The sequence below is a fragment of the Melanotaenia boesemani genome, chromosome 4 (genome assembly GCF_017639745.1).
Source record: "Melanotaenia boesemani isolate fMelBoe1 chromosome 4, fMelBoe1.pri, whole genome shotgun sequence".
In the NCBI taxonomy this organism is placed as follows: domain Eukaryota; kingdom Metazoa; phylum Chordata; class Actinopteri; order Atheriniformes; family Melanotaeniidae; genus Melanotaenia; species Melanotaenia boesemani.
In genome coordinates this window covers 22,316,559-22,342,426 of record NC_055685.1, presented here as the reverse complement: position 1 = coordinate 22,342,426, position 25,868 = coordinate 22,316,559, and the positions used below count along the sequence as shown (strand labels likewise).

At 39.8% G+C, this 25,868-nt stretch overlaps 3 protein-coding genes across 7 annotated transcripts in view; 1 reads left to right on the top strand and 2 right to left on the bottom strand.

Moving 5' to 3' along the window:
- Window positions 1–211: 211 nt before the first annotated feature.
- palb2 (partner and localizer of BRCA2) lies at window positions 212–9,564 on the bottom strand. Of its 3 annotated transcripts, XM_041984134.1 has the most exons (14): window positions 9,453–9,564; window positions 9,145–9,242; window positions 9,015–9,074; window positions 8,753–8,927; window positions 7,190–8,572; window positions 6,055–6,366; window positions 4,940–5,808; window positions 4,697–4,849; window positions 3,095–3,177; window positions 2,444–2,593; window positions 2,240–2,356; window positions 1,351–1,438; window positions 1,069–1,265; window positions 212–977 (listed from the first exon to the last, which is right to left on the bottom strand). In XM_041984134.1, exons 2-14 carry the CDS (start codon window positions 9,220–9,222, stop codon window positions 758–760), a joined length of 3,885 nt encoding a protein of 1,294 aa, XP_041840068.1. In that variant the 5' UTR covers window positions 9,223–9,242; window positions 9,453–9,564; the 3' UTR covers window positions 212–757. The 3 variants fall into 3 exon arrangements, with proteins under 3 accessions (XP_041840068.1, XP_041840067.1, XP_041840069.1); XM_041984133.1 differs by having other exon boundaries at window positions 4,940–6,366; XM_041984135.1 differs by lacking the exon at window positions 212–977 and having other exon boundaries at window positions 1,069–1,141; window positions 4,940–6,366.
- Window positions 9,565–11,493: 1,929 nt separating this feature from the next.
- Window positions 11,494–17,663, bottom strand: LOC121638690 (retinol dehydrogenase 8-like). The gene is made up of 6 exons (XM_041983614.1): window positions 17,555–17,663; window positions 15,197–15,358; window positions 14,930–15,109; window positions 14,632–14,725; window positions 12,383–12,566; window positions 11,494–12,301 (listed from the first exon to the last, which is right to left on the bottom strand). The coding sequence occupies exons 1-6, from the start codon at window positions 17,658–17,660 to the stop codon at window positions 12,074–12,076; spliced, it is 954 nt and encodes a 317-aa protein (XP_041839548.1). The 5' UTR covers window positions 17,661–17,663; the 3' UTR covers window positions 11,494–12,073.
- An 88-nt stretch (window positions 17,664–17,751) lies between these two features.
- LOC121638689 (collagen alpha-1(XI) chain-like) overlaps window positions 17,752–25,868 on the top strand; it is a 42,148-nt gene continuing 34,031 nt past the window's right edge. The window contains exon 1 of one of the 3 annotated variants that reach the window (XM_041983613.1): window positions 17,752–17,849. Coding sequence is in view for 1 of the 3 variants with exons in the window: in XM_041983611.1 (XP_041839545.1) it covers window positions 19,765–19,846 (82 nt within the window). In the remaining 2 variants the exon portion in view is untranslated. Of the gene's footprint in view, window positions 17,850–19,434; window positions 19,847–20,943; window positions 21,148–25,868 lie in introns of those variants that run through there. The other 2 variants (XM_041983611.1, XM_041983612.1) reach the window with 2 other exon arrangements.

Genomic DNA, 25,868 nt, shown 5'->3' with positions numbered 1-25,868 from the left:
TGATTGACACCCAGTTATTGACAAACCAATATAATCTTTTGGTATAATCTAACGTATAATCTTTTAGGTAGCCACTGTGATAAAGTAAAAAAAAATCCCTTAAATACAGAGTATTTTTGTGTTGGTGCCATGAGTTGACAAAATGCATCATGAAAGTGTTACTGTTTTTAGAAACAACCCTGGTGTAAAATAAAGGGAAAAAATGCAAACAAAGTTTTACAAATGTTTAATGAAAATTTTATTACCAACATTGGCAATATTTTTTCTTTAAATATAACATAATATGCATGCACATAACAAACGTCGAACTGGCAGCAGTAATAAAAGAGACTGACAGTACAGTGGTCTAAAAACAAACATCTTCACACAAAGAGATTCAGTATGTGATATTTAATATGTACAATAAAAACTATATTTCCAAAATCTGGAGGGAAACAAGAGAGACTTTAACAGTCCAGTCATGCTGATATTAGGCTTCAGACAAAGCTTTTTAGCAAGCTGCCACTGACTAATAGGATGGTTTAAATATACCTGCTTTGCTGCAGTTCATTGGCCAAGAGTCTAAAGACAATCTTCTCCCTAAATATAGAACAGAAATCAAGGTCTTTGTCACATATTAACTGTAACAAACCATGGCAGATACACAGAAATAACTAAGTGTACTACAGATTATTGTAATAAGATGTAAAATGTGTTTGTGTCCTCATATGCTCATTAGATGCAAGAAAAACTTCTCTTCTGATTAAAACGTAACCTCTTAGGTCTGATCCACGCTGTAGTTGTGTAAAGAAACATCTCCGTTATGATGTCCAATCACCAGCCTGTTTCTTCCCCCCCATCGAACCAGCTGCCAGTCCTCACCGTCGGGAGCCCCCACCATCTGTGAAGTGCCCTGCTTCCCGAGCTCCCACACACACAAACAGCCACTCTGACTCAGACCCACTATGCTGGTCCGGGTAACATCAGATTCGCATAGCCTGCAGGGCACAGAGGAAGATGTCATTATATTATTGTTTTCACCCAGAAATAGAAATACAAACCTCGTCCTCCCCCCAATGTGCATCTCACCTGCCAGACCAGGCTTTTGGTGGATGCAGTCGAGTAGCCAAGACGGACTTCCCATTTAGAGGGTTGATACCTACTACGGAGAACAAGGTCGTCTTCGTCTCCTCCTCCAAAACAATCTCATCTTTTATTTTAACTTCCTTCTCCTCTTCCTCCATAGAACTAAGGAACTGGTGTTGCTGCAGGACTAACAACATTCCCTGCAGACCAATTTACACAAAATCACCCAAGAGGTAATATAATCTAGAGCTGCAGCAACACACTTTACAATAGCTGGCTACTTACACAGTAGGAGTATCCTTTGAGACAGGTTGTGTGTGATAAACCATGGCCAAGCAGGACTCTGCACAGCAGCTGTCCTGTCTTTACATTCCTGTAACAAAGAACATCTGTACAATCAGCTGCAGCTTGTAAAGGTAGCACATGGAGACAATAGTCCAAGTTTTAAAGTGACATTATTTTTCATGAGCAAAATTCAAGGAGTGCATATCCAGATATATTCAGCATTTTAAACTTGTAACTATTTTCTTTGCCACAAGAGGGAAGCAAAAAGCAAGCTGTGTGTTGAAGCCTAAAAAAGAAAAAATGGAATTTAGTAATTATCCAATACCTAGTTTGGGCAAAACAAACATAAGATCATTAAAGTTTACAATAAAAGCCACTGTCATGTACATTAAAATAAGGTTTCAGAGAAACAAAAAACATAAAACAGAAATCTGCACAAGCAACATGGACTATGCAACTGCTGGGGTTAAAACATCTGCCAGAGGAGGTGATCTTCTGAGGAAAAACAAACCCAAAGAGAGATGTATTGGATATATACACTTAACAGTATGATGCCAAACAAACCTCATGATGTTTCCTAACCTGACTACTTAGGTGAAGCCGACACCTGTACGGCATTTAGAAGTGTTTCATTAATTCTGATTGACATCGTTAGGGTTGCAAACACTCAGATGGAAGCTTTGTACCCAAACACATAAGCCTATTTTAATCTGTAGTGAGGAGGGCAAATGACTTTATTATAAGTACTTTTAAACATGCAGCTAAAAGTTTGTGACAGAAGGCAAACTTTGAGGTGAAACTGTCCAGGGTTTAGATTTGGACCAGTGGTGTAGGCCAACTACCAGCATAAAAAGGAGTTGGGTCACACATTATCCTGATTCTTGCTTACCAGATGAAGAGGCGTCCACATTCATCCGTTCCAATCAGAGCATCAGAAACTCCGTCCACAGGAGCTAGGGCCCCGACACAAACACCAGGAGACACAAGAGGCTGAGAAATCGGTGAGCTGAGACAGTAAGAAGTGAGACGTTGAAAGATCAGTGCACCAGTTAAGTGATAATGGACATGACAGAAGTAAAATACACTGTCTTACGTGCTGCTGTCTGACAGCGTAAACACCTGCAGGGTGGAACCTGATGCTGAATGAGAGGAGGTACCCACTCTGGACTCAGACATGCCTACAACTGCCTGGATGACCCCCTCACATACCAGCATCTGCATGAGGCTGGAGCATGACAGCATTCTGTTTATAGAAACAACACAAAAAATACAATTAAACACTAAGTTTGCTAATGTACCTGTGGAGTATTTTTATATGCTTGAAAACAATATCTGTGAAATATGTAGTCAAAGTTGTGGAGCCTCAGAGCTTGAGTGCACCAGAAATGGATGAAACACAGAATCCAAGAGTCAGAGCTCATATGTAACAACCTAAAGACCCAATTCAGTTGTTTTTTGTGGACAAGGTTTGACGGAAATTAAAGTAATATACAATATTCTCAAATTCCTTCATGTTAAATCAGAAAAAGTGGAGAGCTGCATACAATTTATTAGACTATTAGTAATAAGAGGCATGCTTAATAAGTAATTTAAGGCTCAGAAGTTTAATCAATAAATGAAAGGAGATTTTAAATCTTAACTTTTAGCAACTTGTGTGTATGGCCAAATTAGTGAATAAATTAGGACATATTTTGTTTTCCCAAAGCTTAAAATACAGCAGACTCATTGATGGAGTTGTGTTTACCTCACTTCTCTGATTTCCAACTGGCCAAGAGTCACACACATCAGCCCAGCAGCATCTGGGACAGGAAAGACGTTGACCACAGGCTGTAAACAAACACAAAAACAAATGAATAACATCCCAGTTCACATCCAACCCATTTTTGTGTCCAATAACACAAAGCATTTTATTTACTCTCCAAAGAAATCTCACTGAACATCTAAATCTGTCAACAGCCTTTGCTCATGGTAATATAACTGAATCAATGATGGTTTAATTTCCTTCATTTGCCTTTACCTTTCAAGCCTAATATGAACGGAGCATTACATTAAATAAACACAATAATTTATTTAAAAACAAACAAACCAACAAAAAAAAGCACACTGCAACATAAAGAGCAGAGCTAATATTTTTTTAACAAAATCAACATTTAAAATTTTCTTATAAAAAAAAAAAGTACAATTTTATGGAAACATCTGGTTTAGGGATGTGACCTGCCAATGTTATAACTCAGTGAAGACTCTAAAACAAGAATGTAATATATTATCAAACGGTTGATTTATTGTTTTGCTTTAGGAAGTCCTTGTTTTTCAGTGGCTAAAATATTTTTTGCTTTTGTCTCCGTTAATGGCAATACGTCATGTAAGGAAAAATTTACACAATTTTTAAGCCTACACCTGCTTTTTCCCTGTGAAGAGGAGAACACTGGCCCTCATTTATCAAATAAACGTACGACGAACATCTGTGCGCACGACCATTTCCACACAAGGAACAGCATTTATTAATTTGAACATTAGTGTGGGACACGATCAACTCTCATGATAGGTCTGAGATTTGCAAACAAGAATATTAAAATGGATTCCCAAAACAAATAAAATAAAATCAGACAGAAGAACATCTCCTCTCCATGGCTTGACCTCACTGGGCGAGGCGTAATGGCGTAACATGTAAATGACGTTTAATTAGTTGGCTATCATTTTTAGAGCCGGAGTACACAGAGGACAAGTTCCTTGAAAACAAAGAATGGATGAAAAGAGAGGAGGAGCAGACAGGAGGGTAAACTTGAAAAAAACAATTTCATCTCTACTTAATCCATAGCAGATCTTTTAGGGTACATTGTTTTCTAGTAATAGATGCTGTAGTGTATCTTCTCTGCACCTGCTACAAACCGGCCTGTTCACATCCGTTTGTAGCACAACTAGCTGCAAGTTTAGCATTTCCTGGTACCCAAAGTAAAGTCTGCAAAGGCTTATGATGAGCATGGCTCACCAACGTCTTACCAAAGTTTGGAAAAGTGCAAACACAAATCACTGTTTTTTTTTTTTTTAATCGTGTTTCATATACTCAAACTCTGACAAGCTTCTAGAGTCTGCACTGAGAAGACTCCTCTATTCTGACTGTTTAGACAAAACTTCCTTTCACAGCTCATCTCCAATGATATTTTAGTACTAGACTTCTCTATCCGATATATATCCAGAGAGATCCTTTCCATAATGTTGTCAGATATTTTTATAAGCACTTTACCTTTTAATACATGAACTCGCGTTTTACAATTTCTAGTTTCAATGTGGGTCCTACAGCATCTCTTTGAAACTTTTGCTAAGCAGACATAACTCGACAACTCACCTCACTGAAGGTCCAAGTGTGTATTAAACTCCAATCAGATGCCAGGGTCTGGCTCCAAAGGCACACAGCCCACTTTCCTGCTGCTGCCACACACAAATCGCCTGACGATCTGGAAAAACAGCACACATCCACAAGAGAGCCTCCAGCTGCGGCCTAAAAAGAATAAATAAATAATTAAAAATAATAATAATAATAATAATAAAAACTCCATACAGGCTGCACATACACAATAACACTTATTACCTTCAGAATGTGTGTGCATCGCATCATTTGTTTTTCTGTTGTCTGCTCTCTTGTTACACCCATCAGCTTAGCTGGGCTCTGGAGCTGCATGTTGGACTGAGTAGCGCAGGCAGCACGTTCAACTTCTTGACACTGATTACTCGTATCTGGTGGCTCACATGAAACCTGAATCTGAGTGGAGAGGAGGAGAGGGGGCAGGCTGGAAGGGAGGTGGGTGATGGTTGAACAGGGAGACAGAGCTGGAGGAGAGAGAGCCTGTGTGGACAGGCTGTGAGGAGGAGGCAGAGTGAGAGAAGGGGCAGAGAGAGAAGAATTCAGCTGGGGAACAACAGCAACAGGGTATGGGGTGAGTCCTATGGAGGGCAGCACTGGGCTGGAGGTTAGCGTGGATGAGGGCAGGTGTGGGGTTGTGAAGATGCATGTAGTCTTGTTTTCAAACAATTCGTTAGGAGAAAGCTGTGCACTGGATACAGAATGCTCGTCAGCATCTTCTGAAGAATATCGCTTCTTTGTGCCATTCACAGGTGACTCTCCTGGAGCTTTTGGGTCACTATGTGCTTGTAAAGCAGTGCAGTTGTTAGAAGCTTTCTTCTGTGTTTCCTTTTGAGAGTTATCAAAGGAAAGAGTCCCAGTGATTGCTCTGTTTTCTACTTCAGGACTCTGATCCTGTAATGAATGGACTACAACACCACAAGCTGTTTGATTTTCAGAGGCAGGAAAGTCATCTGAGTGTCCAATGATGCAATCATTCACTTCACATTGTGGCTTGTCTGTAAAGTTTGGATGTGGCTGTGGTTTGTCACTATAATTCATTGATGTCCAACTCTGGTTATGACTGGGTGAAGTCACAGTTTCATTCCCTTTATTGGTATCAACACAGTCTTGAGTAAACTTTTCTACCACTGAAAAAGATTCTGTTGGGTTGTTGTGAGTTTCTGTCTGGAGGTTTACATCCATTTCAGTAATATTTTGGTCAGACAACTCTTTAGCTAATGACTCATTTTTTAATTTATCACTTAGAACATGGTCCTCTGGCAAGCTCTGGAGACCTAAATGTTGCGTAGCAGGCAGCTGTGCTCCACTGGGATGGGGTGAGTTTGCAATTGCTGGCGTGAAGCTAAATGGGAGATGAAGAGGCGTCAGCTGATCACTACTGGTATAGCCTAGGTTAATGCGTCGGATGCTGCTGCGTGTGTTGTGAGATGGTGTTGAAAAATGTTCAAGTCCAGATTCCACTGCAACTTGTCGGAGCTTGTGCAGTTTCAAACAGGCAAACTGATCATCTGGAAGGTGAAAATCTTGGTGGATGTCCAACTTTGTCAGGTTGCTGACTAGCCAGCCAGGAGACAAAGAGGGGAGAGGAAGCAGAGATGTTTGTGGTGGTGAGGAGGACGATGGCAGCAGAAGAGACGGCCAGCTTGATGTGCCTACAAAGATAAAACACACAATTTACAGAATACATAACTTGTATGACACGTCAGTAAACTTATTAAAAAATGTGCATTTAATCTAGAGTGGAAGTTGGTTGAAGTTAAAGAAATAGAAATGTCTCACCTGTTGAATAAATACAAACAAAAAATAATCACCCATGATTCCTAAAGAGATGAAGGTTTCTGAGCACATCTACTGACTAGTGATAAATGTTTGCCTCAATGCAACCTATGCCCTCTTCAGAAGGCTGTCAGTTTATCTATACATTTTAAAATACACTAAATAAATTCACATATCTTTACAAGTCTTTATTAAAATGACCAAAACTGACACAGGTATCACATTTCAGTAGGTCCAGTTATTTCAAACAATGCCTGCTGAGGCATACCGAGGCATCTGTGTTGGTATAATTTCTTTTCCACCAGATTTTTTTTGCCAAAATTAACTAAAGTATTTGACAACATCACAGCTACTATCAGGCGAGAAGCAGGGTTCACCCTGGACTGGCTGCTAGTCCATCACAGGATCAATACAAAGACAAATGACACAGAGAACTATGCATGCTCACTCTCACTCCTAGGTGCAATATAGACTCACCACTTAACCTAACAAGCATGCTGTAGGACTGAGAGAACATGCAAACTTAAATCAGAGGTTTAAACTAAGAACCATATTGATGTGAGACAGCAGTGCTAACCATAATACTCCCGTGCAGCCACACACATAACCAGTTTAATGTTTTTATAATCCTACATCCAAATATATATATAAAAATACATAAATAAATATGTATGTATGTATGGATAAATAAAGTCTTACCTCTGTTCATCTGAGGGGGGTTGATCGTCTTAATGCTGCTCTTCAAAAAGATGGGATAGATCTTCTTTGGATTTTCAGAGACAGGGCTGCACAGAGTTTTATCAACTCCTGAAGAAGTCTGGGAAGTTGCAGGGATGTGGATGGATGAGGACTGGGTACCATCTGGCTCTGGAACAGTATCTTGTGGACTGAAGTTTGTTCCTTCAGCTTTATGGGGAGACTGTGAGGAAGACACTGAGGTGCTGGTGGGAATGGGATTCCCTAAACTTTGTTTATAATGTAGCTGATGGTTGCTTTGATTAAGGGGGGTTTGTGAGGTCCGAGGTCTACCCCTGCCTCTTCTCTTCCTCCTGCCTCGTGGTGGATGGGAAGCTGTGATGGGATTTGAAATCTCACTGGAACTCTGACTACACTCAGCAGATGCATTGTTAGCTGGCACACACACATTAAGAGGTGGAGATGTGAATGCAGCTGTGGGAGAAGAGAGATCTGTCCGAGTGTGCATTTCCCTGTTTAATCCTCTGCCACGACCCCGACCCCTGCGTTGCCGCCCCATGCTCAGCTGGGAGAGTATGACAGCCTGCATGTCAGGCTGACTCTGTGAAAATGTCATGCGTCTTGTAGTTCGAATGTAGTACTCCACGGGGAAAAGTAGTCCGTCCACTAAAGTACAAGAGTCTAAGAGGCCCACAGCTTTTCCATCTTCAGTGTTACCTTTCTTTCCTTTATTCATTTCCACAAGATCATCATGACATTTTTTACTTTCTATTGTCTCAGCTGCATTCTGTTCAGTGTTTTCATTGTTGTTTTCTTTACATTCTCCCATTTCCCGTTGTATCCTACATCTGGCACCAACTTTCCTTCTTACCATGTCCTTTTTTCCATTTTCTGTTACATTCAGTCCCTTTTCTTCAGTGCTTAAAGCAGGATTGCAACATTTCCCTTCAACTTCCAAATCAGTCTCTGGTTCCCTTTGCTTTTGCTGTATTTGCAGCTCCTTTTCCATTACACCTCCTGCTTCGGTGTTGCCTTGTGTGTTCCAGTGTGTAAGTAGCAGAGAGGGAGACTCGGAACCTGTACTGGAAAATAGCTCTTCACTTTCATCCACAGCATCTGTTTCCTTTGACTTATCTAACCCCTCTTGGTTAAGTATTGTAGCACTTTCCAGGCTTTCACTCTGTTCACTGTTACCCGTGTTCCTGTCTGCCTCAGTACTCCTCCTTTCCCAACGTTGGCGGCTGCGTCGGGATCGGAGTCGCAGGGCAGTGCTGGATTTGTGGCCTCTATCATGACTGGGATCGGGGGTTTGTGGGCAAGCAGCATCAGAGGGGAGCATGAACCTGATCATCTGACTTCTTCTGGATGTATCGGAAAGTGCTGCACCTAGTTAAAAATCAATTATTAGTAAATTATAACTTGTATTTTGTATTTCTCGGTATAATATCTAAATAACCCATGACAGAATTTGTGACCAAGTATTAAGTGGATTATTTCTGTGTGGGTTTAAGTGTTATCACTAGAGCTACTGGGTTTACAAGATTTAATTAATAAAGACACACTTACCTTCAGTGTGCTCTTGGCATGGAGCCATGTCTGTGTTTGTAGCATTGCTTGTGTTTTGAACTGAAGAGTTGAGACAAGGATTAGATGTAACCCCTGGGGCTCTCTCATCCTGTTGGTTCTGCTGAGTGATCCTACTTCTCACATGCCTCTGCACTGCTTCCAAACGCTCAGCACGCTGTTTGCATGTAAACATATAAAAACATGAAAGTAAACTTTCCCACTTCTTTCCTTTGAAAATGCAGTGAAAGAGGACATGTCTCACCTCTAGTCTTTGGGCTGTCTTAAGATACTCTCTTTTTAACTGTGCCAGCTTCCTACGAAGCTGAGTGGAGAAGATATGTCAGAAGAGACATTGCCGAGCACATTGTAAAATGTGAGATAATGTAAATCACCTTCTCCTTGTCATCACAGTGTAGTGCATTTTTCAGCTGCTCCTCACAGTGCAGAATATCGTCCACGTTTGTGTTCATCCTTCTCAGTGTAAACCACCCTGACGTACAACACACAAATTACATGTAACCACCGCACGTCTCATATTTCTGTAGTTAATTTCAATAATAACTTGTTTCCTAAACAACGTTAGCATATCAAATTCAGCGCATTTACCTTAAAGTCGTAACTGTTATAAACTGCAACAATCAATAATAACAGTTAAATATGTATACAGAAATGGCTTTGATTTGATGAACGTCCAACTTGCCTTTTATTTCATGTTTATTAAGGGTTACAAGATATTTTCAGTGGATCCAGCTGCTTGTCCATTACGGTTTAGTTTAATGTTCGATTAGTCGGGGATCGATTAGGTTCCAGTTTCCCGCGACTCAAACAGACATCAGCAGTGGAATTCCGGTGATGCGATCGGGGAAAGTAACTGCAGTCAGAAAGTTTGTGTTTGGTCAGTTATTTATCCCATTTAATAGTACAAATTGATGTTGTATGGTACATCGTTTGAAAGCCGGAATAATCTCCTTTACAGTGATGTATGACTTGCAAAGAATATATTTCTGTGAAATCAACAACACAGCTAAATGTGTGGGTAGTGCCCCTAAAAATATACCGAAACCCTTTGCCCTTTTGGTGTTTACGTTTGTTTTGAGTTGCATGGTGGATAGGATAGCTGCACCTTCCCACAGTAATAATGAAAAACAACACGTAATTTTTACACTTTATTGTTTTTACTGTCAGGGACCCCAGTGGCATGTACAAGATCCATACATAGCCATAAAAGCTTGGCACATTCTCTCCCCATGAATGCAACCGGTCACATTTTGCTGTGGGATGGCACTCCATTCCTCCAACCAGGAGTTATTAAAGATCAAATGGTGTGGTTGAGTTGGTCACTCTAGCATAGTGCTATTCAGTACGAGAGCTGCAGGCCTGCAAGTTTTCATTGTTTCCCTGCTCTAACACATTTGAGTCAAATTAAATAGATCACACAGCCTATGATGTTCTGCACAATGACTCAGTAATTTGAGTCAGGCATGTTGGAGCAGGGAAATATTGAAAACCTGCAGGACTGCAGCCCTCGTCGGTCAAAAATGAGTTAGCATGTACCTGCCCAAGTTGATGCCATGATGATCAGTTGGGTTGAGGTCTGGACTCACAGAAGGCAGTTCCATCTTCTTCACCCCTAAATTTTGGAGGTACTCTGTGATGATCCTGGCTATGTGAGGGAGATTATCGTTATCCTAGAGGATGGAGTAAGTCCAAATTATGGAGAGATATGGGCTTGCCACTGGCTCCAGAGTCTCATTACAATATTCTATCAGTTAGGTGCCAATCATACATCTTTGTCTGGAACACTGGAAGTAAAAACCAACAAGACAACAATATATAATACAACACTTAATATTATTAAAGAGGACGAATAATTGACCAAACACAAATTTCCTTTCTTTTTGTACTAAGTTTATATTATTCAGCTCTGAGGTGTAAGAAAAAGTCTGCTACCAAGTTTTTTCTCACTTTATCTGCAACATTTTACATAACAGATGTTCAACATTTTAAAACCTTCACAGACATGTAGACTAATACAATGCTACTGGGCTGTCAAACTTGAAAACCTTTAACTGTTAAATTGTTTTACAGAGAAATGGTGTCAAAAACTGCTGAAGTTACAAAATTAATGCCACTCATTCATGTAATATGAAGTGCAACAAATTTTCAAATGATACAACTTGTTTTTGCTCTTTTCAACACATTTTAGTGTATTAAATACATTTAATAAAATATAAACTGTTATAGTTAGGAAAAAGATTGGTAGGTATTCAACAACTATAATATACCTAACTACCAAACGACACAAATAAGAAGGGAAACATCGTCATTCGGGCTGCATGGTGGTGTGGTGGTTAGCACCGCAGCCTCACAGCAAGAAGGTCGCCGGTTCGAATCTCAGCTGGGGGGAGGGTGGTGGCCTTTCTGTGTGGAGTTTGCATGTTCTCCCCGTGTATGCGTGGGTTCTCTCCGGGTTCTCTGGCTTCCTCCCACCGTCCAAAGACATGCATGTTAGGTTAATTGGACACTCTAAAATTCTCCCTAGTGTGCGTGTGAATGGTTGTTTGTCTCTGTCTGTGTTGGCCCTGCGACAGACTGGTGACCTGTCCAGGGTGTACCCTGCCTCTCACCTGTTAAAATGCTGGGATAGGCTCCAGCTCACCCGTGACCCGAAATGGAATAAGCGGTCAAGATAATGGATGGATGGATGGACATCGTCATTCTTAGATAAAAACTGAGTTCACAGACAGATTAACCAAAACGCTATTTAAAGCACTGAAGCAGTTTCAGAAGGTATAAATTAAAAGATCTGATCTTCCAATGCTGGCTCAGACACTTTATTTTAATAAATTATACACATAAATGCATATAAATAAACAGAGGTGTAGACCTACGTTTTTTAATCAGTTATGGTCTAAGATAGTTGAATAAGTTGTCTGGGGCTGATAGGAATGAACAAATTTAATGTGGTGTTGATATTTTGTCTCTTTTTGGCACTGTGGGTAAGAAATTTTAAAAATATGTATCATTTAAATCTAACTGGGATTCTATGCTGTATCTACTGCTATTACAATGACATACAAAACTAAATATGGTGAAGAGTCATCACAAAACAGACTACTTGAATGGTTTTAAGAAAGATGATGTCTTTAAAACTGTTCATTATTGATTTGTTTTTACTTTTTCTTCATTTGTGACCAGGTGGCTTTTGCAGCATGTCAAAAAGCAGTACATGTTTTTATGTTTTCTGACAACAAAGAGGTAGTGTGCCATCTACACGCTTTTATTTTAATATTATTATGGCTAAACAAAACATTTTCGTTTTTAGTTAGGTGAAATCGTCCTTCTTTTCAGACAACTGCAGGTAAGATACTTCATGACAGTCATGCTGATGTGCATTAGAGGACCCAAGTTAAAGAGCATGTGGTAGAAAGCATGGACAGACAGGCCTCCAGTTTCATCTGCATATTTCAGTGCAACAATTGGTGAGTACAGCGGGTTGGTGAGGTTACGGAAACGTGGGCTGCTTGCTTCAATCACTTTCTTGGTGCACTGTAAAGAAAGGAAGAACATAAAGGAAATAGAGATTGTGTACATATACAGACCATAGAGTCAATGTGCATGTGATCTTACTCTGGCAATATCATCAGGTGTTTGTCCCAGTGCCTCAAAGATGTCCACAGAAGAGGGAAGATAGACATTCTTGAAGTAATGCACTGTTTCAGGATCAGTTCCAGGATACTCCTTCTGTCTCACATCCTGAATCATCTTTGCTTCAAATTCAGTGTGTACTGGGCCTGGCTCTATCAGTGACAGTCTGAAGAGTGACATATACCAAATGGGGGAAAAATAGTTAAAGGTAAAATGGCACAACTAGTGTAACAATGACAATTGAAGTAACTGACTTCCAGTAATGTGTAGAAATCTTGAGCATCATCTCAATTCTTCATAATGCTGCTGTCGATGTCCAAAACTGTTATTTTTCCAAAAATGAATAAAACTATGGTTTTTGTAATAATGGACATAATGTCATCAAACTTGGTATTGTCTTTTACATCATATATCTTTGGTTAACTATTTGTAAAAGTACAGACAGACATAAAGGCTGACCAATAGTACTGATAAATGAAGGAAAAAGAAAATCATGAATTTTGGAGATAGGAAGTTTTTGCCTGACAGCAATACTACCAGGAAAACATGGTTCTTTGTCTAACGATGTGTTGAGTTTAGACACAACACTGGTTCATCCATTGAGTTAGGTGCCTTTTTTATGTATAAATGGATTGTGGGTCAGGTAAAGTGGCTTAGCAAAAGACAAACAAAAAAGCAAATATAAAAACAACAACAACAAAGCTCTGAAAGTAATCATGTACAAGCGATGGACTGTAAATAAAACAAGAAAAAAAAATCTGTTGAATTTGTGGATACCCTAAATTTTCTGCCCCACCTTTAGGTTAACATTTAGTTTTGGTCAAATGTGTCAGTATGTCTTTACAATACATCTAACCTGATGGTGTCAATCCATAACACAGTTGGGCAGGTTTTGGTTAGTTTTTTTAGAAACTGCCACAGGTACAGGTAGGTTGGTTATATAGTGACAAAGCAACATGCTGACAGAGTTATAAATAACATACAAAAAGTAAGCTTAGTAAACTTCAATTATTTGTCTTTCTTCCACCTTCTACTTATAATGGGTCACTCTAACTTTTTATACAAAGTTGTGGTGGTGGGACAGGCTGTTGGTGGGTAGTGGCTGCCACGTTTCCATCAGTTGGCCCCAGGACAGTTGTGGCGACACAAGTAGCCTACCATCACCAAGTATGAATGTGGTGTAAATGAACAATAGATTCACTGTAAAGTACATTGGGTGCCTTAAAAAATGATGCAATATATTTCCTTTTGCTTGTTTATGCAGAACATTTAAAAGAGGCGTACTCTGCAGTGTTGTTAGCAACAGTTTGAAAGATCAACTACTAGTCACTGCAATAACATACAGCTGTGAGGATAAAAAAGGGGACTGTAAACCACGAGGCCTTGAGTGAATCTAGATACTTTAAAGGCATGATGAGTATAAAGTGTATTTAAAAGTTTTTGACAGCTGTATTATTAGGTTTTATGCCAAGTGGCAACCTCCGCCTGTAAAATGAAAAGCCCATGTGGACGTGCAAAATAAATTGCAGTTCACCCCTCATCTGCTAGGGGCTGGCTCCAAAACAATGCAAATCCCCATAGACTCCCATGTTAAAAAGGCAAACTTCACAGCAGAAATAAACATGTTTATAGCCTTGTACAAAAATCCATTTTAGGAATAAAAGGTCAAGTTTACCTTCATGACAACTGTGAGGGGGGTGAAATTTTTTCTAACTCATCCATTTGGATGTTAATTAATCTTGAAACTCGGCATAATTAGGGTCATATCCTTTTGATTGACAGGTATCAAATATCCACGGAAAGAAGAGAGAGTGCAGCAAACCGTGGTTTTTAGCCAGCTACCAGCGCACCTTAGCTTTAGCCCGCCTACCTCCATTAGCTGGTTAGCTACCGTTGCTCGGGGTTAGCTCAGTTAGCTCTTAGCTACAGGCAGCTCGGAGTTTGATGGTTGTCAATAATCCAAACCCACCTTCACAGTCCCCCTCAACTTGACCTCTTTGCCCATTTTTGGATTTTCCGGGACTAGCAACATGCGTGACGCTACCAAGATGGCGACGGTGGGAACTGCCCACCGAACTTAACTGTTGTTCTTCAGAAACCTACGGGTGACGTCACGAAGGCTCCGTCCATCTTTTTTATGCCCATCAAAACATCAAATGAGGGGATAACTTTTGAGTGACTTCTGTTTATTTTTCTGGGACGGTTTGAAAAGCTTTCCAAGAAGTACTCACGTGACATTAAACTTCAAAAGCTGCACAGCCAAACTCTCACAAAAACCCTCCATGGCAAACTTGGAAGCTGCGTAGACGTCATTGAACACCACCCCTGGAGAGAAAAACAGATTGTGTTAGTGGAGACACTTGGATGTACTTAGCCCTCTTCGTCTATCCATGTCTCCATTTGTCCATCATCCATCCACCCATCTATCAAACTAAAGCTGACAAACCTGTTATTTCTCTCTGCAGCATTTAGTCCCCATACCGCCTCTTTTCTCCTCACCCATCAGTTCATTCCACTGTCCATGCTCACCTTGTAGTCCCATCACACTGCTGACCACGATGATGTGACCTCCTCTCCTTTTCTTCATATCAGGCATCACCTCCTTGATCATGCGGATCACCCCAAAGAAATTGGTCTCAAAAACTTTTTTCATCTCTTCAATGGGGATGCTCTCCAATGGACCCACCAGGCCAATACCTGCATTGTTGACTTAGAGAAACAAAGAAGACAAAAGTGTGGTCAACAAAATTTTAGCAATCCATGTTACAAGGTGTTAATGTTTTTTTTCGGACTTACTAAGAACGTCGATGTGTCGGTCTTTGATGCCATTTATACATTGTTTGACAGACTCATCATTGCAGACGTCCAGGACAGCCAGAGAAAGGGTTTTCCCATACGCATCCCCAGCAGCTTCCACAAGCTTATCTTTGCGCTTCAAATCACGCATTGTTGCTATTACTGTAAACGGTTGAATGACAAGGGGAAACAAAGATCTGAGGACTTTGACAGTAATGGATTTGGCAACACAAGCTGTAGAGCATCTCCATCCGACCTGCAGAAACACACTGATGTTTGCCTCGCCACAGATTAAGAAAAAGACAGAACGACAAGCTGTTGTTGTTTTGTGCTCCCCCTTAAAATAAAGCCTTGCTCTAGGGAAGTAATCTGGCACCGAATCCCTTTTCTGCTGGAAAACATTCACATAAAGTGAAGAAAAAATTCTAGCATGCAAACTGTTGTACTTGAGCATAGGACTAAACCAACCACTTTACAACTTCTAGTTTTCCACGAGAAGCTTTCCTAAAATGAAGAGGTATTCCACACTGACTTGAAGATGCAAATTTATTGAAGCAATACTAGTCAAATATTCCTCATACACTTTTAATCTGTATGCAGGTGTTTTACTTTTAATCCCACAGACAGTTTTCAAGTGTGAGTTTCTGACTGGATTTGATTTGAAAACTACACCCCTCTGGGTGCTGCTGTAAATAAATGATCAGGCAACCTGCCCAGGTAAATGAGGTTAAACATGCAGGGTCAAGCTAAGTTCACTCATTCCATTTAGGCAGACACTATGCAAAAAAAATGTTGTTTTGTTTAGCTGATTGGTGTGTGCTTACATCTAAACTCTTGACTGGTATAGTAGGTGAGGCTTACATGTGTGAACCAAACTATATGTGGAATTCCTTCCTTAAGATACTTTCTGAATAACTATTTTTAACAACAGAGGGAAAATACTTCAGCCAAAGATAGTAAGCATGGTAAAGATAAACCTTAAGAAGCTCTCTGTGGTCATAAGCAGCCCTATTACAGCAACCACTTCACATACAGACAGACTAATACTAATTAGTCCAAGTCATTACGCTCATGTGGCGCGCATGTCTTCCCCATGGTCCAAGAATAGCTCTGTTCAGCCTGTGATCCACAATCGAGCTCTACGAGCCAGGCAAAAATTAACTTAAGTGCGGCAATGCTGCTGCTTTTAACTATTGTCTAGTTTATTTACAGCCTTAAGGCTACACTGGGATCAGAGGGATAATTGTAAAAGCCTACAGGAAAGTGTAGTGAACTGGGAGCTTTCCTTACTCTCAGCATCTAACTCTGACCTCAATGAGAGCAACAAACCAAAGCTCTGAGCTACATTAACATTTCCTTTACCTGGACTAGGTATTGTTGATCACTTTCGATTTAGATTTTCAATACATCTCCAAAGAAGCCATTATTTCCCATTAATATGAGTATGACATGAACATAAATCAGTAACCATGAAACTTCTGTGAAGTTCCTTGATTTTTTTGACTGATTGTATTACAAAGCACATGGACAAAGTATAGCTAAAAATTAGGTACTGGTGGACATTAATGGATCAATACAAATTACCAAAATACACGGGCATGCTGTTCATGCAAATGTACATAGTAAGCTTTAAAGTCAGGTTTGTGTTTTAGAGTAATTGACTAGATACCTTGCAAAGCTACAGGCTTCTCATGAAATTTGTGCAACTGGGAGTACGTCAGAATCGTTCTTCCAGGCTACAAGCTATCGGTTTATGGATGATACACAAAAATCTGAGCCAATCTGTTTTCTATACTGGTAGTTAACAAAAGCATTTTAGGAATGCTGATAATCAGCTATGGCAGCTTCTAAATTAATTAGATATGTGTGGTTCAGCTTGGCTTATCTGATGGGATGAAGATTGCCTATAACTATGGTTGATATAGATGTTTCTTTCAATTAATTGCAAAGGCTTATTAATGTAGGCTTTATTATAAAAGTGGATTACCTTTAAAAGTGATTTCTGTGGAATGCTTCCTTGAGATGCAAATGAAAAAGTCTATATATATAGCATATAAATCTCAGCATATCTTTATGTTTTTATCTTTATATACCCCACCCCCCTCTCTCTCGAGGATAGCAGAGGATACAGGTACAGTAATTTCAGAGGATACAGCTATTATCACTATTATTATTATTATTATTATTATTTCTTTTTAAAACTATTATTTGTTCTTGTATTTTCTGAGATAATCTAGCTCTCTCGTGGCTTCCTTTTTTCTTCACTATGCTTTACATAAATAAATATTACTCATATTACTGAGCACATCAATATTCACCCTATCTCTCCTCTCGTCCACAAACATACCCTACACTTACCGTGATATCGCTTCTGTTCATCCTTGGCCAGCATCACGGCCATCCTCAGGCCGATACCGGAGGAGCAGCCGGTGATCAGCACAACTTTCTGCTCAGGACTCACCATGTTTCTGCTTTCTGCTGCTTTCCCGCTATGTTGACAAACTGCGAGTCCAGCAGACAAGCAGCTCTGCAGGATGAGCGGGGATCCGAGAGTGAAAGCCCTTGTTAAGAGGATAAAATAGTGAGTCACATGGACAGCGCACAGCGAAAACGTAACGAGATTTGGATTATCTACGGGTCAGTCGGTTATCAGGTAGGTTAGTAGGTCCTGGAAACTACTACTTTTTACTACTTTCTACTTCAAACAAGAGTTTACCTAAGGGTGAAGAAAATAAAACCAAGAAGCTCTCCTTCATTAAAATGAAAAAAGAGAAAGAAAGAAAAAATGAAAAAAGGAGATACTGTGTGATTGGGTCTCGTCGCCTGAGAATGTCTGCAGAGATTTGGCGCCATCAAGCGGTCAAGGTTGTTATTGCATAAAGTGGTCGACTCTAAAGGGATGTTTCATGTCCGATTCTCATCAAACAGGACTTTGATCAGGACGATGGTCAATTTTCTAAATTTTGACTTAACCGGGAAATATTAATCATGTTGCAGAGTAGAATAAACAAAATACACAGTCTAGATCTACAAGTAAAAAAGTAGCCTATATGTTTACTCCAAAACACACACTTCAACTCGGTATAGCAGGCAGTCATAAAATTCGTGATAATCCTGAAAGGGGAGAAATTAATTTCCCCCCTTTAACTCAAGCCAGTATTTAGATTGGATTCAGTAACTAAAACGGTGTTACCAGATGATAAAATCTGATAATTACTGTAGATCAGGTGAAAAGAATCTTTATCTTTAATCTTTAGTTTCCAAACAACTCTCAGTACATTTTTAAAAACACAAAAGTCGTTTTATCTCTTTAGTCATAGCTTTCTCACTTGTACTCGCATGGAGACTGTTAAGTGAATAAAAATCCTATTTAATTTATATATACTTTGCAAAATGATCTGGTTCATGTAAATTATAGATCACATGTAGCATTATGGCCAAAGTAGGACACACACGTGCGCATGTTGGCGCATGTTGAGCTCACAATTGTGTCAACCTCTTGTTCTCATAAACCTATCTTAAAAGCTCGTAAAGAGTTTCTTAACATCGCAGAAAGCTCCTGGTGTCTTTTAACCTCTCCCCCTTTGGGATAAAGTGAGAGTTGCCGCATATTGGCTACAGAGGTGGGTCCCCCTACCCCTCCCCAGGTGCCCGAACAGTTATAATAAAAATGCAGCATATATGTTGTGTGTTTGTAGAGAGTATTGGGTGGGCAAAGACAGACAGGCAGTGGAATTTGGGATCTGCAGCAGCATATTTTTATTAGTTGGGCAGCAACGTTGTCCTGTCCTAGCATGCTGCGCGCGGTCACGTGTGTTTGCGCGCGCTGTCTTGTAAGATAGACAGTTGATCTCAGAGTAGAACGAGCGCACAACGTTCATGTTGGATGTTTTGTACTAAGACCCACACAAAGGGAAACTTTTTATGTCTGTTTCAACAGCATTAAAAACAGATATCCTACTCTGTCACAACTGCGCGACTTTAGCTCATATTTCATGTTTGTTCCCGCGCACGCGTATTAATATCGGACAGTGCGAGGAAAAGATAGATGGAGACGTTATATAGTCCCTTAAATCACTCAGCCAATAATTATGCTAATAATGACACGCGCGGTAATTATGGTTGAGCGCAACCCCACGAGTAAGGAGTCTCCTGGAAGGGAGGGGTCGCTCCTGAGAGGAGGAGAGGGCAGGGAGGGAAGAGAAAGTGAGGGAAGTTCTCTGTGGGTGAAAGAGAAAACACCTTACCAGATAAGTTCTTTTTTGTTTTGTTTTGTTTTCCTCCGTTGGTCTTCCATCTCCATCCGCCCACTTAAAAGTTATCAGTAAAACGAGGAGCAAATGGACAAAACATCATTTTAACCAACCTTTATGCACGCGCACTCTTAATTACCAGCTGTCGGAGTGCGTCTTTTATTTTTTTATTTTTATATGTATATGTATATATTTTTTAACTTGGAGCTCGTGCAGAACTGAAATCCCTCTGGCTGCACGTGTGCAGGGGTGCGCACCAGAAGCAAGAGGGAATTACAATTGAAGAGGGTCATTTCACTGGCTTCAAATGCAATAATGATGGATCGATGGAGTTTAATGCGCGAGAAATGGCTGCCGTTCCTTCTGCTTGTCACATTCTTCTACATCTCAAGGGCAGGTAAGCGCAGATTTTAAAGACTGTTTCTCAGTTTTTGTTTAAATGACAAAAGCAATCTACGAAAAGTTTAATTGGTTAATTGGTTCATCTAAATTCTTTTCCTCTACTGAATCCAATTGCTTGTCACCACCTGCCCTCTGGGTCCGCATCAGCTAGAATATCATCTTTCGATCTTACTGTTCTAAGAGACAGACATACGTGTTTGCCTCTTTTATATGCTGACAAATTTTGGTTTGTTCATAGGTCAGATAAAGGTTATATCCGACAGACTTAACTTCCCACCTCATGAAAACATGCCATTTCCACATTTTACTAGAGGAAAAAAAAGTCTGCTGAACTGAGCTACCCCTTTTCTGAGCTTCTGGAGCCGACTGCACATTTGCTAGACAGTCTAAAAGGCATAGGCTTTTATTTGTCTAGACTTGTTCTGCCATACCTACTGCATCACTGTGTTCTCTCATACTGCAGCTTGCAGGATATTTAACCTCCACAGATGGGTAATGTGGAACAGACTCTGGCAAATTAAAGTGAGCTGTGCTGACCTGTGCAGGGCATGCATGATAACATCCAGCAGCCCCTGGAGCAGCACTGGAAGCAGAAGATGGCGACTTTAATCTTCCATGGCTGTTAGATCCTATTATCACTTAATGTTTATCAGCTTATAATCAAGTCTGCATCTATATTCTGGAGTGTCCTCTAATTTTAGAGAATAACAGAGAATAACAGAGGCTTAAAGGAGATTGCTAAATGGTCTTTATAATTTTTAACACTGAACCTTAATTACTTGTTTTGACATGCTTGGTCCAAATGACCTTGACCACAATAATCCCAAATTAGCAGAATCCTGTATAAACACAGCATAAATAGGATCAATCTACAGAGTCATTTGCATTTATCAGAAACTGGGAATTAAAACAAGCCTGTTGGCTTGTAATGCCACAATTATAGACATGGACATCAGTGCCTGCAGCATACATGGTTCTTCATGGAAAGCATGGAATATCTGAAAGGCATAAAAGCAGTCTCACCTCGGGGTATATGGAAGCTGTTTTGGAGTTCAGTTTTATTGCAGGTTATCTGATATAAATAATAATAAGTTGCCAGTTGTCATGGGATTTTATGCATTTAAAATGTCTGAATTCCCTGTATGGTGGTCTTGTTTTCTGTGTTAGCTTTAAGGAATATGCACCTAATGAGAACTGTACTTATCCGTGTCCTGGGAAGAACAATATAGCATCCCAAATGTCCACTTGGAATACATGTAACTGTACCCAACTGTGAGCTTGATTGAAAATAGTCTGGTGAGTTGTATTCCACAAAACATTGAACTTTTTACTACTAGAGACGATTTCTCAGTCCTACAACACAAACAGATCTGTTTTGAAAAATCTTTTAAATTTAGACTAAACAATGCATCCATCATTATGACTTTATTACAATGGTTTTCTTAATCTAATGGCTATTAGATAATAGATAGATGGCTATGTACAAGTCAACATCCACCTGGTTTATTTAGGATTGCATAAGCAGTTCAATGAGCAGGTGACTTGGCAGACACACCACCATGCTGCTTCCACCTGCTCTGTCTGAGGGCAAGTATTTAGACTATGTCCCAGTTAGCTTAAAGCAAGTTTTAATTAACTGCCTTTGTACGGAGGATAGATAATGCCTTAAAATGTTGCTTTAAAAAATATTGCAAAATGAATTAAAAGGTTAACAGTGTTATTATCCCTACGTGTGAAGTATTATCAAGCACATGTTCAAACTACACTCTGTCTGTGGAGGTCATTACTGAAGTGACCAAATGTGACCTTTGAGCCTTCGGAGGTTTGTTTGGTCAAATTCTGGGTGTGAACCCTCTAATGTGTCTCAATATGTCCACATGAATTAGAATTTACTTAAAAATACCTTTTGTGTGAAGAGGTTCACACACAGAAGTAGTCGTTCTCTCATTTTTCTTTTTGTTCATCTTCAGTCACTGAACAAACTTTTGCATGACACTGTCTTCAGTAACGTCAGTTTTGATATTGTGCCCACTCTCAGATGCTGCAACACACCTGGCTGTCAGCAGGTTTGTTTGGATCTGAATTATGATCATGGACCTCAGAGTTATGTGGTTCAGGTTACGGTCAAGGATGTCACGATCTGGCCTAAAGTGTTTAAAAAGCACCTTCTTGCCTCGCTGTGTATAACATGTAGCTATCAGCCTGACCCCTGTGGATTATTACTCCCAAAGTATGACAGTAAATCCAGATTAAGTTTAACTCCTCAATGCCTGAATTTATTAAAAAAATTATAAAAAAAAAAAAATTAAGTAAAAATCAGGAATAACAAAAAGAAAAAAGACTTGAATGAAATAAATAAGTAAATATTGATAATAAATATAGAAATAAATAAGAGTATATAAAGCAAATAAAAATAGGTAGATATAAAGGAATAAAACAAATAAAAGAAAAACAAAAAATAAAATTTGATGCAAATTTGCGACACCGTTTAAGGAATTAAGGCGTTGACCTTCTTCCATTCTGTTTTGCTTCCGAAACAAGGCAACAGCAGGAATATGATACCAGAAGCCCCAAGTAAACTAAATCTAAATGGACTACAATATTATATCTTTAATGAACAAAGTGCTGACACACTCATGAGCTGCTGGGCAATGTGCTGCCTGCCCATTGGGAGGAAAAAATTGTGCAGTGATTGATGAGAGTGGTCGTTTAACTGACAGTGTGAGCAGAGTTGTTGAAGTGAGGTTTTTAGGTCAGGTAGTGCAGAATGTAGAGTCTGGAGGCGTTCCTCGCAGCTGACATTCACTACAGAAGTGACAACCAAGTTCCACATTAACCTCTTCCTCTCTGTAAATCCTTCATTGAATCCTTTCATTAATCATTTTTATAGACTTTAAACATGCAGGTAGAGAAAGTCTGTTTATGCTAGTGAGACTAAAGCTGATGTAACATTTGTTGTGCATCAATTTGTCACAGGTGATGAGGTAAATTCCAAGATTTTTCTTTTGGCCTTATAGGTATGGAGTTTTTTCTGACCTAATTTTAAGACATTTTCCAGGTACAAGTTTTTAAATAGAGCCTTGGGCTTAAAGAGCTCAGTACTTTTTAACAATAATATGGCATTTTCCCATGGCAGTTGGCTAGAGTACACATGTAGAGTACATCTTTAATGCTTTAAAAGAACCAGTTTAACCAGGTAATAATTTCTCTCTTCTGTAGGGAATATTTTACAAATGCAAACTATCTCTTAAAGTCAACTATTTTTATCTACAGTATTGCCATTCAGTCATATAAAACTTTATCTATCCAACACTTTGGCTAATATCTTGCTTATCTAAGGACATTTACACTAACCTAAAATGTCCTTCAATTTGTATTCTGCCCTTGGAGTGTATAAAAAATGGATGTAGCTACCATGATGTCACCTAATAGTTTGTACATTCCCAAGTATCGGGTTTTATATTGTAGCCCTAGAGTCATTCTTTAATAAATTTCTATTTGTGTTATTAGCTTGTGTTATGACAACAGGATTTTTTTCCAGGAACCCAGAGGCCTCATTAATCAACAGTGCGTAGAAAAGGTTTTAAATTCTTGTGTAGGACTGAAATTTAATGTGTGCAAATACAAAAAAACCCTGATATGTCAAATGTGTGTACACACACTGCTAAGTACTCTCTGTTGGCATTTCCCACCTGTTCTATATAACCATGCTCGAGCATGTTCAGGCTAATTCTCATTCAGAAACGCCTCCAATTGACCATATCTGGTAGCAGCAATCCCTTTTAAGAATGCGTGAATTGTTTTTTTCCCCTCGCTGAAATCATGGCAAAGTAGGCAGAGAAGAGGAATTTCTCCGACACTGAAATTGAGGTACTTGTAGGAAGTAGAACCAGGAAAAAATTGGAACAGTTAATGCAGATGTGACCAGCAAAAGAGAAAAATTATGGCTTGGGAGAAGGCAACGGCTGCAGTTAATTCTGTTGGATCAGCAGTAAGAGCCATCTCAAAAATAAAAAAAGAAATAGTTTTACATCAAACTATTGAATAATCTGCTCCTGCGGGGTCTTCGGGTTGGCTACGGGGGTCATTAGCCATGGCTTCAGTGGATTTACCCAATTTCACCTTTAAAAATTCTATAATAAACCATATGAAGCACAGAAAGTAATCTTGATTAATCACCAATCAGCCAGCCATCCTCAGCTCCTGCTTGGAGGCTCTCAGAGCTTTTTTGCTAAATAAATGAGTCGTGCAGTCCTCCAGGCCAGTGGATAGTAATTCCCAACCAATCTTCTTTGGGAACCCCGTTACTTCAAATACTAAAAGTTATGGATACTCCTGCCCCACTCGGGTCTGAAACCATACTTGGTTTTATGCTTTCAGAAGTGAGATTCTCACCATAAATGCATTCTGGCTGAGCCCTGTCTTTCCATAAAGCCAAATTTAAATTAACACATAGCTTTACTTTTATTTTCCTCTTAAACTAGGGACAATGTGTGGACATTAATCACAATGGCTCTGAAAGTTCAAAGCCTCAGTGACCCCCTGTACTCTTTGGGGGATCCCCTTTAGGACGTCTGGACCCCAGGTTGGGAACCACTGCTTCAGGCCACTGGGAAACAACGTTTAAACAGAGACATATGTGGATCACAGATTAGTTGAACATTAATTGCATGAAACACTTTTTTCTGTTCATATAGTTGAAGTCATGCTGCTTTTATTGAGATGTGGTGCAATCTATGGCTCCAGTTATGTTTGAGAATCCAGCAATGGCATGAAATCCTTGTTTAATTTCGGGTTCTTGGTGAGGTCTGTATGGGAAATGGATACAAGTTGGGGCCAGAGAAATGATTGCATCAAACACTGCTGGCATAATTCTGTTTAGTGTTGGCTGTGAAATGCTGCATGTGTCTCCAATCTCCCGTTGAAGTGTTCTGAAGACCAAGAATCCCACGGTAGACAGGAGGTGGGTGTACACTAGGATAGCTTTGGTGCGTTTTGGGTTGCATATTGCAGCATAAATTCAACAGGATAATTTTGGGGAAGCAGTACCTGCTGAGAAGCCACTCTGTGCTCTCGCTAAACAGATCAGCACACTGAAAACGCGCTCCCTGCGGCCTGCACAGTTCTCCAAATCCATGCCATGGCACAGTTTTCTTTTCAGGTTGTTCTGTCACAGCTGTCTCTTATGTTACACCAATTATTCAAATTATATACTACATCATCATTAACAGATAACTTATTTGGTTTGAGAGTGCTGAACATTGACTCTCAGTTCAGTGTTCAGTTCAGGCTCCAGGGGCCTCATTTATCAACCTTGTGTACGCACAGAAATGTGCATACTTTGTGCATACAAACATTCCCATGCAAAGTATGGGAAACACAATTCTCAATATGTGTAAGCACAAAACCTAGTGGTAGAAAAGTGAAACTACAAGGAAAACGCATTGAGAATCAAAATCAACCAGTGATTTTGAAAAGAAATGATTATAAACAATTACACGTTAAAATCTCAAGGATCAGCGTGGACTGCAGACTATTGTGGTGGAGGAGCTTGAATTAATGAGCGATAAGAGGGATTGCCATTTAATTCACTGTTTCAGCACTTACCTTTAAAGGACAAAATAGAGATATCTGCCTTAACTCTGCTGGGTGACCAATGTGGCAAAGCTCTGGGAAGCAATGACACCTCATTTGTCTGCTCTGTGTATCTTATCCTTCCAGGAAAATGTGAAAGACCTGGTCTAGAATAATTTTGTAGCCCTGGGGGGATCCAGAATCCTAGTCAGAAACAGGTAGGGATAAGATACCAAACTCATGTGTCCAGAAGGGGCAGAGGTAGAGACCAGGTTCAGGTCCAAAACAGGTCAGAGCAGGTCTACAGACAGAGGCAGCAACTAGAAGGCTGGAAGGCTGTTAGCTAACAGACAGGTTTGCAGACAATCTGGCAAAGCTTTAGGGTGGAACTCCTGCTTATAAGGAGAGAGGAACAGGTGAAGCAGATCAGGGTAATCACGGGC

Bases quoted from the DNA above. Each gene is read 5' to 3' on its own strand.
- palb2 (XM_041984133.1), bottom strand. From the start codon at position 9,222: ATGAACACAAACGTGGACGATATTCTGCACTGTGAGGAGCAGCTGAAA. The intron at 2,594-3,094 runs GTAAACACAACT...TTCTATAAACAG, and splicing joins TTGGAAATCAGAGAAGTGAG to AATGCTGTCATGCTCCAGCC. The intron at 1,439-2,239 runs GTAAGCAAGAAT...TCTTTGTTACAG, and splicing joins TGTGGACGCCTCTTCATCTG to GAATGTAAAGACAGGACAGC.
- LOC121638690 (XM_041983614.1), bottom strand. From the start codon at position 17,660: ATGGTGAGTCCTGAGCAGAAAGTTGTGCTGATCACCGGCTGCTCCTCC. The intron at 15,110-15,196 runs GTAAGTCCGAAA...TGTTTCTCTAAG, and splicing joins CCGACACATCGACGTTCTTA to TCAACAATGCAGGTATTGGC. The intron at 12,302-12,382 runs GTAAGATCACAT...CTTTCTTTACAG, and splicing joins CACCTGATGATATTGCCAGA to TGCACCAAGAAAGTGATTGA.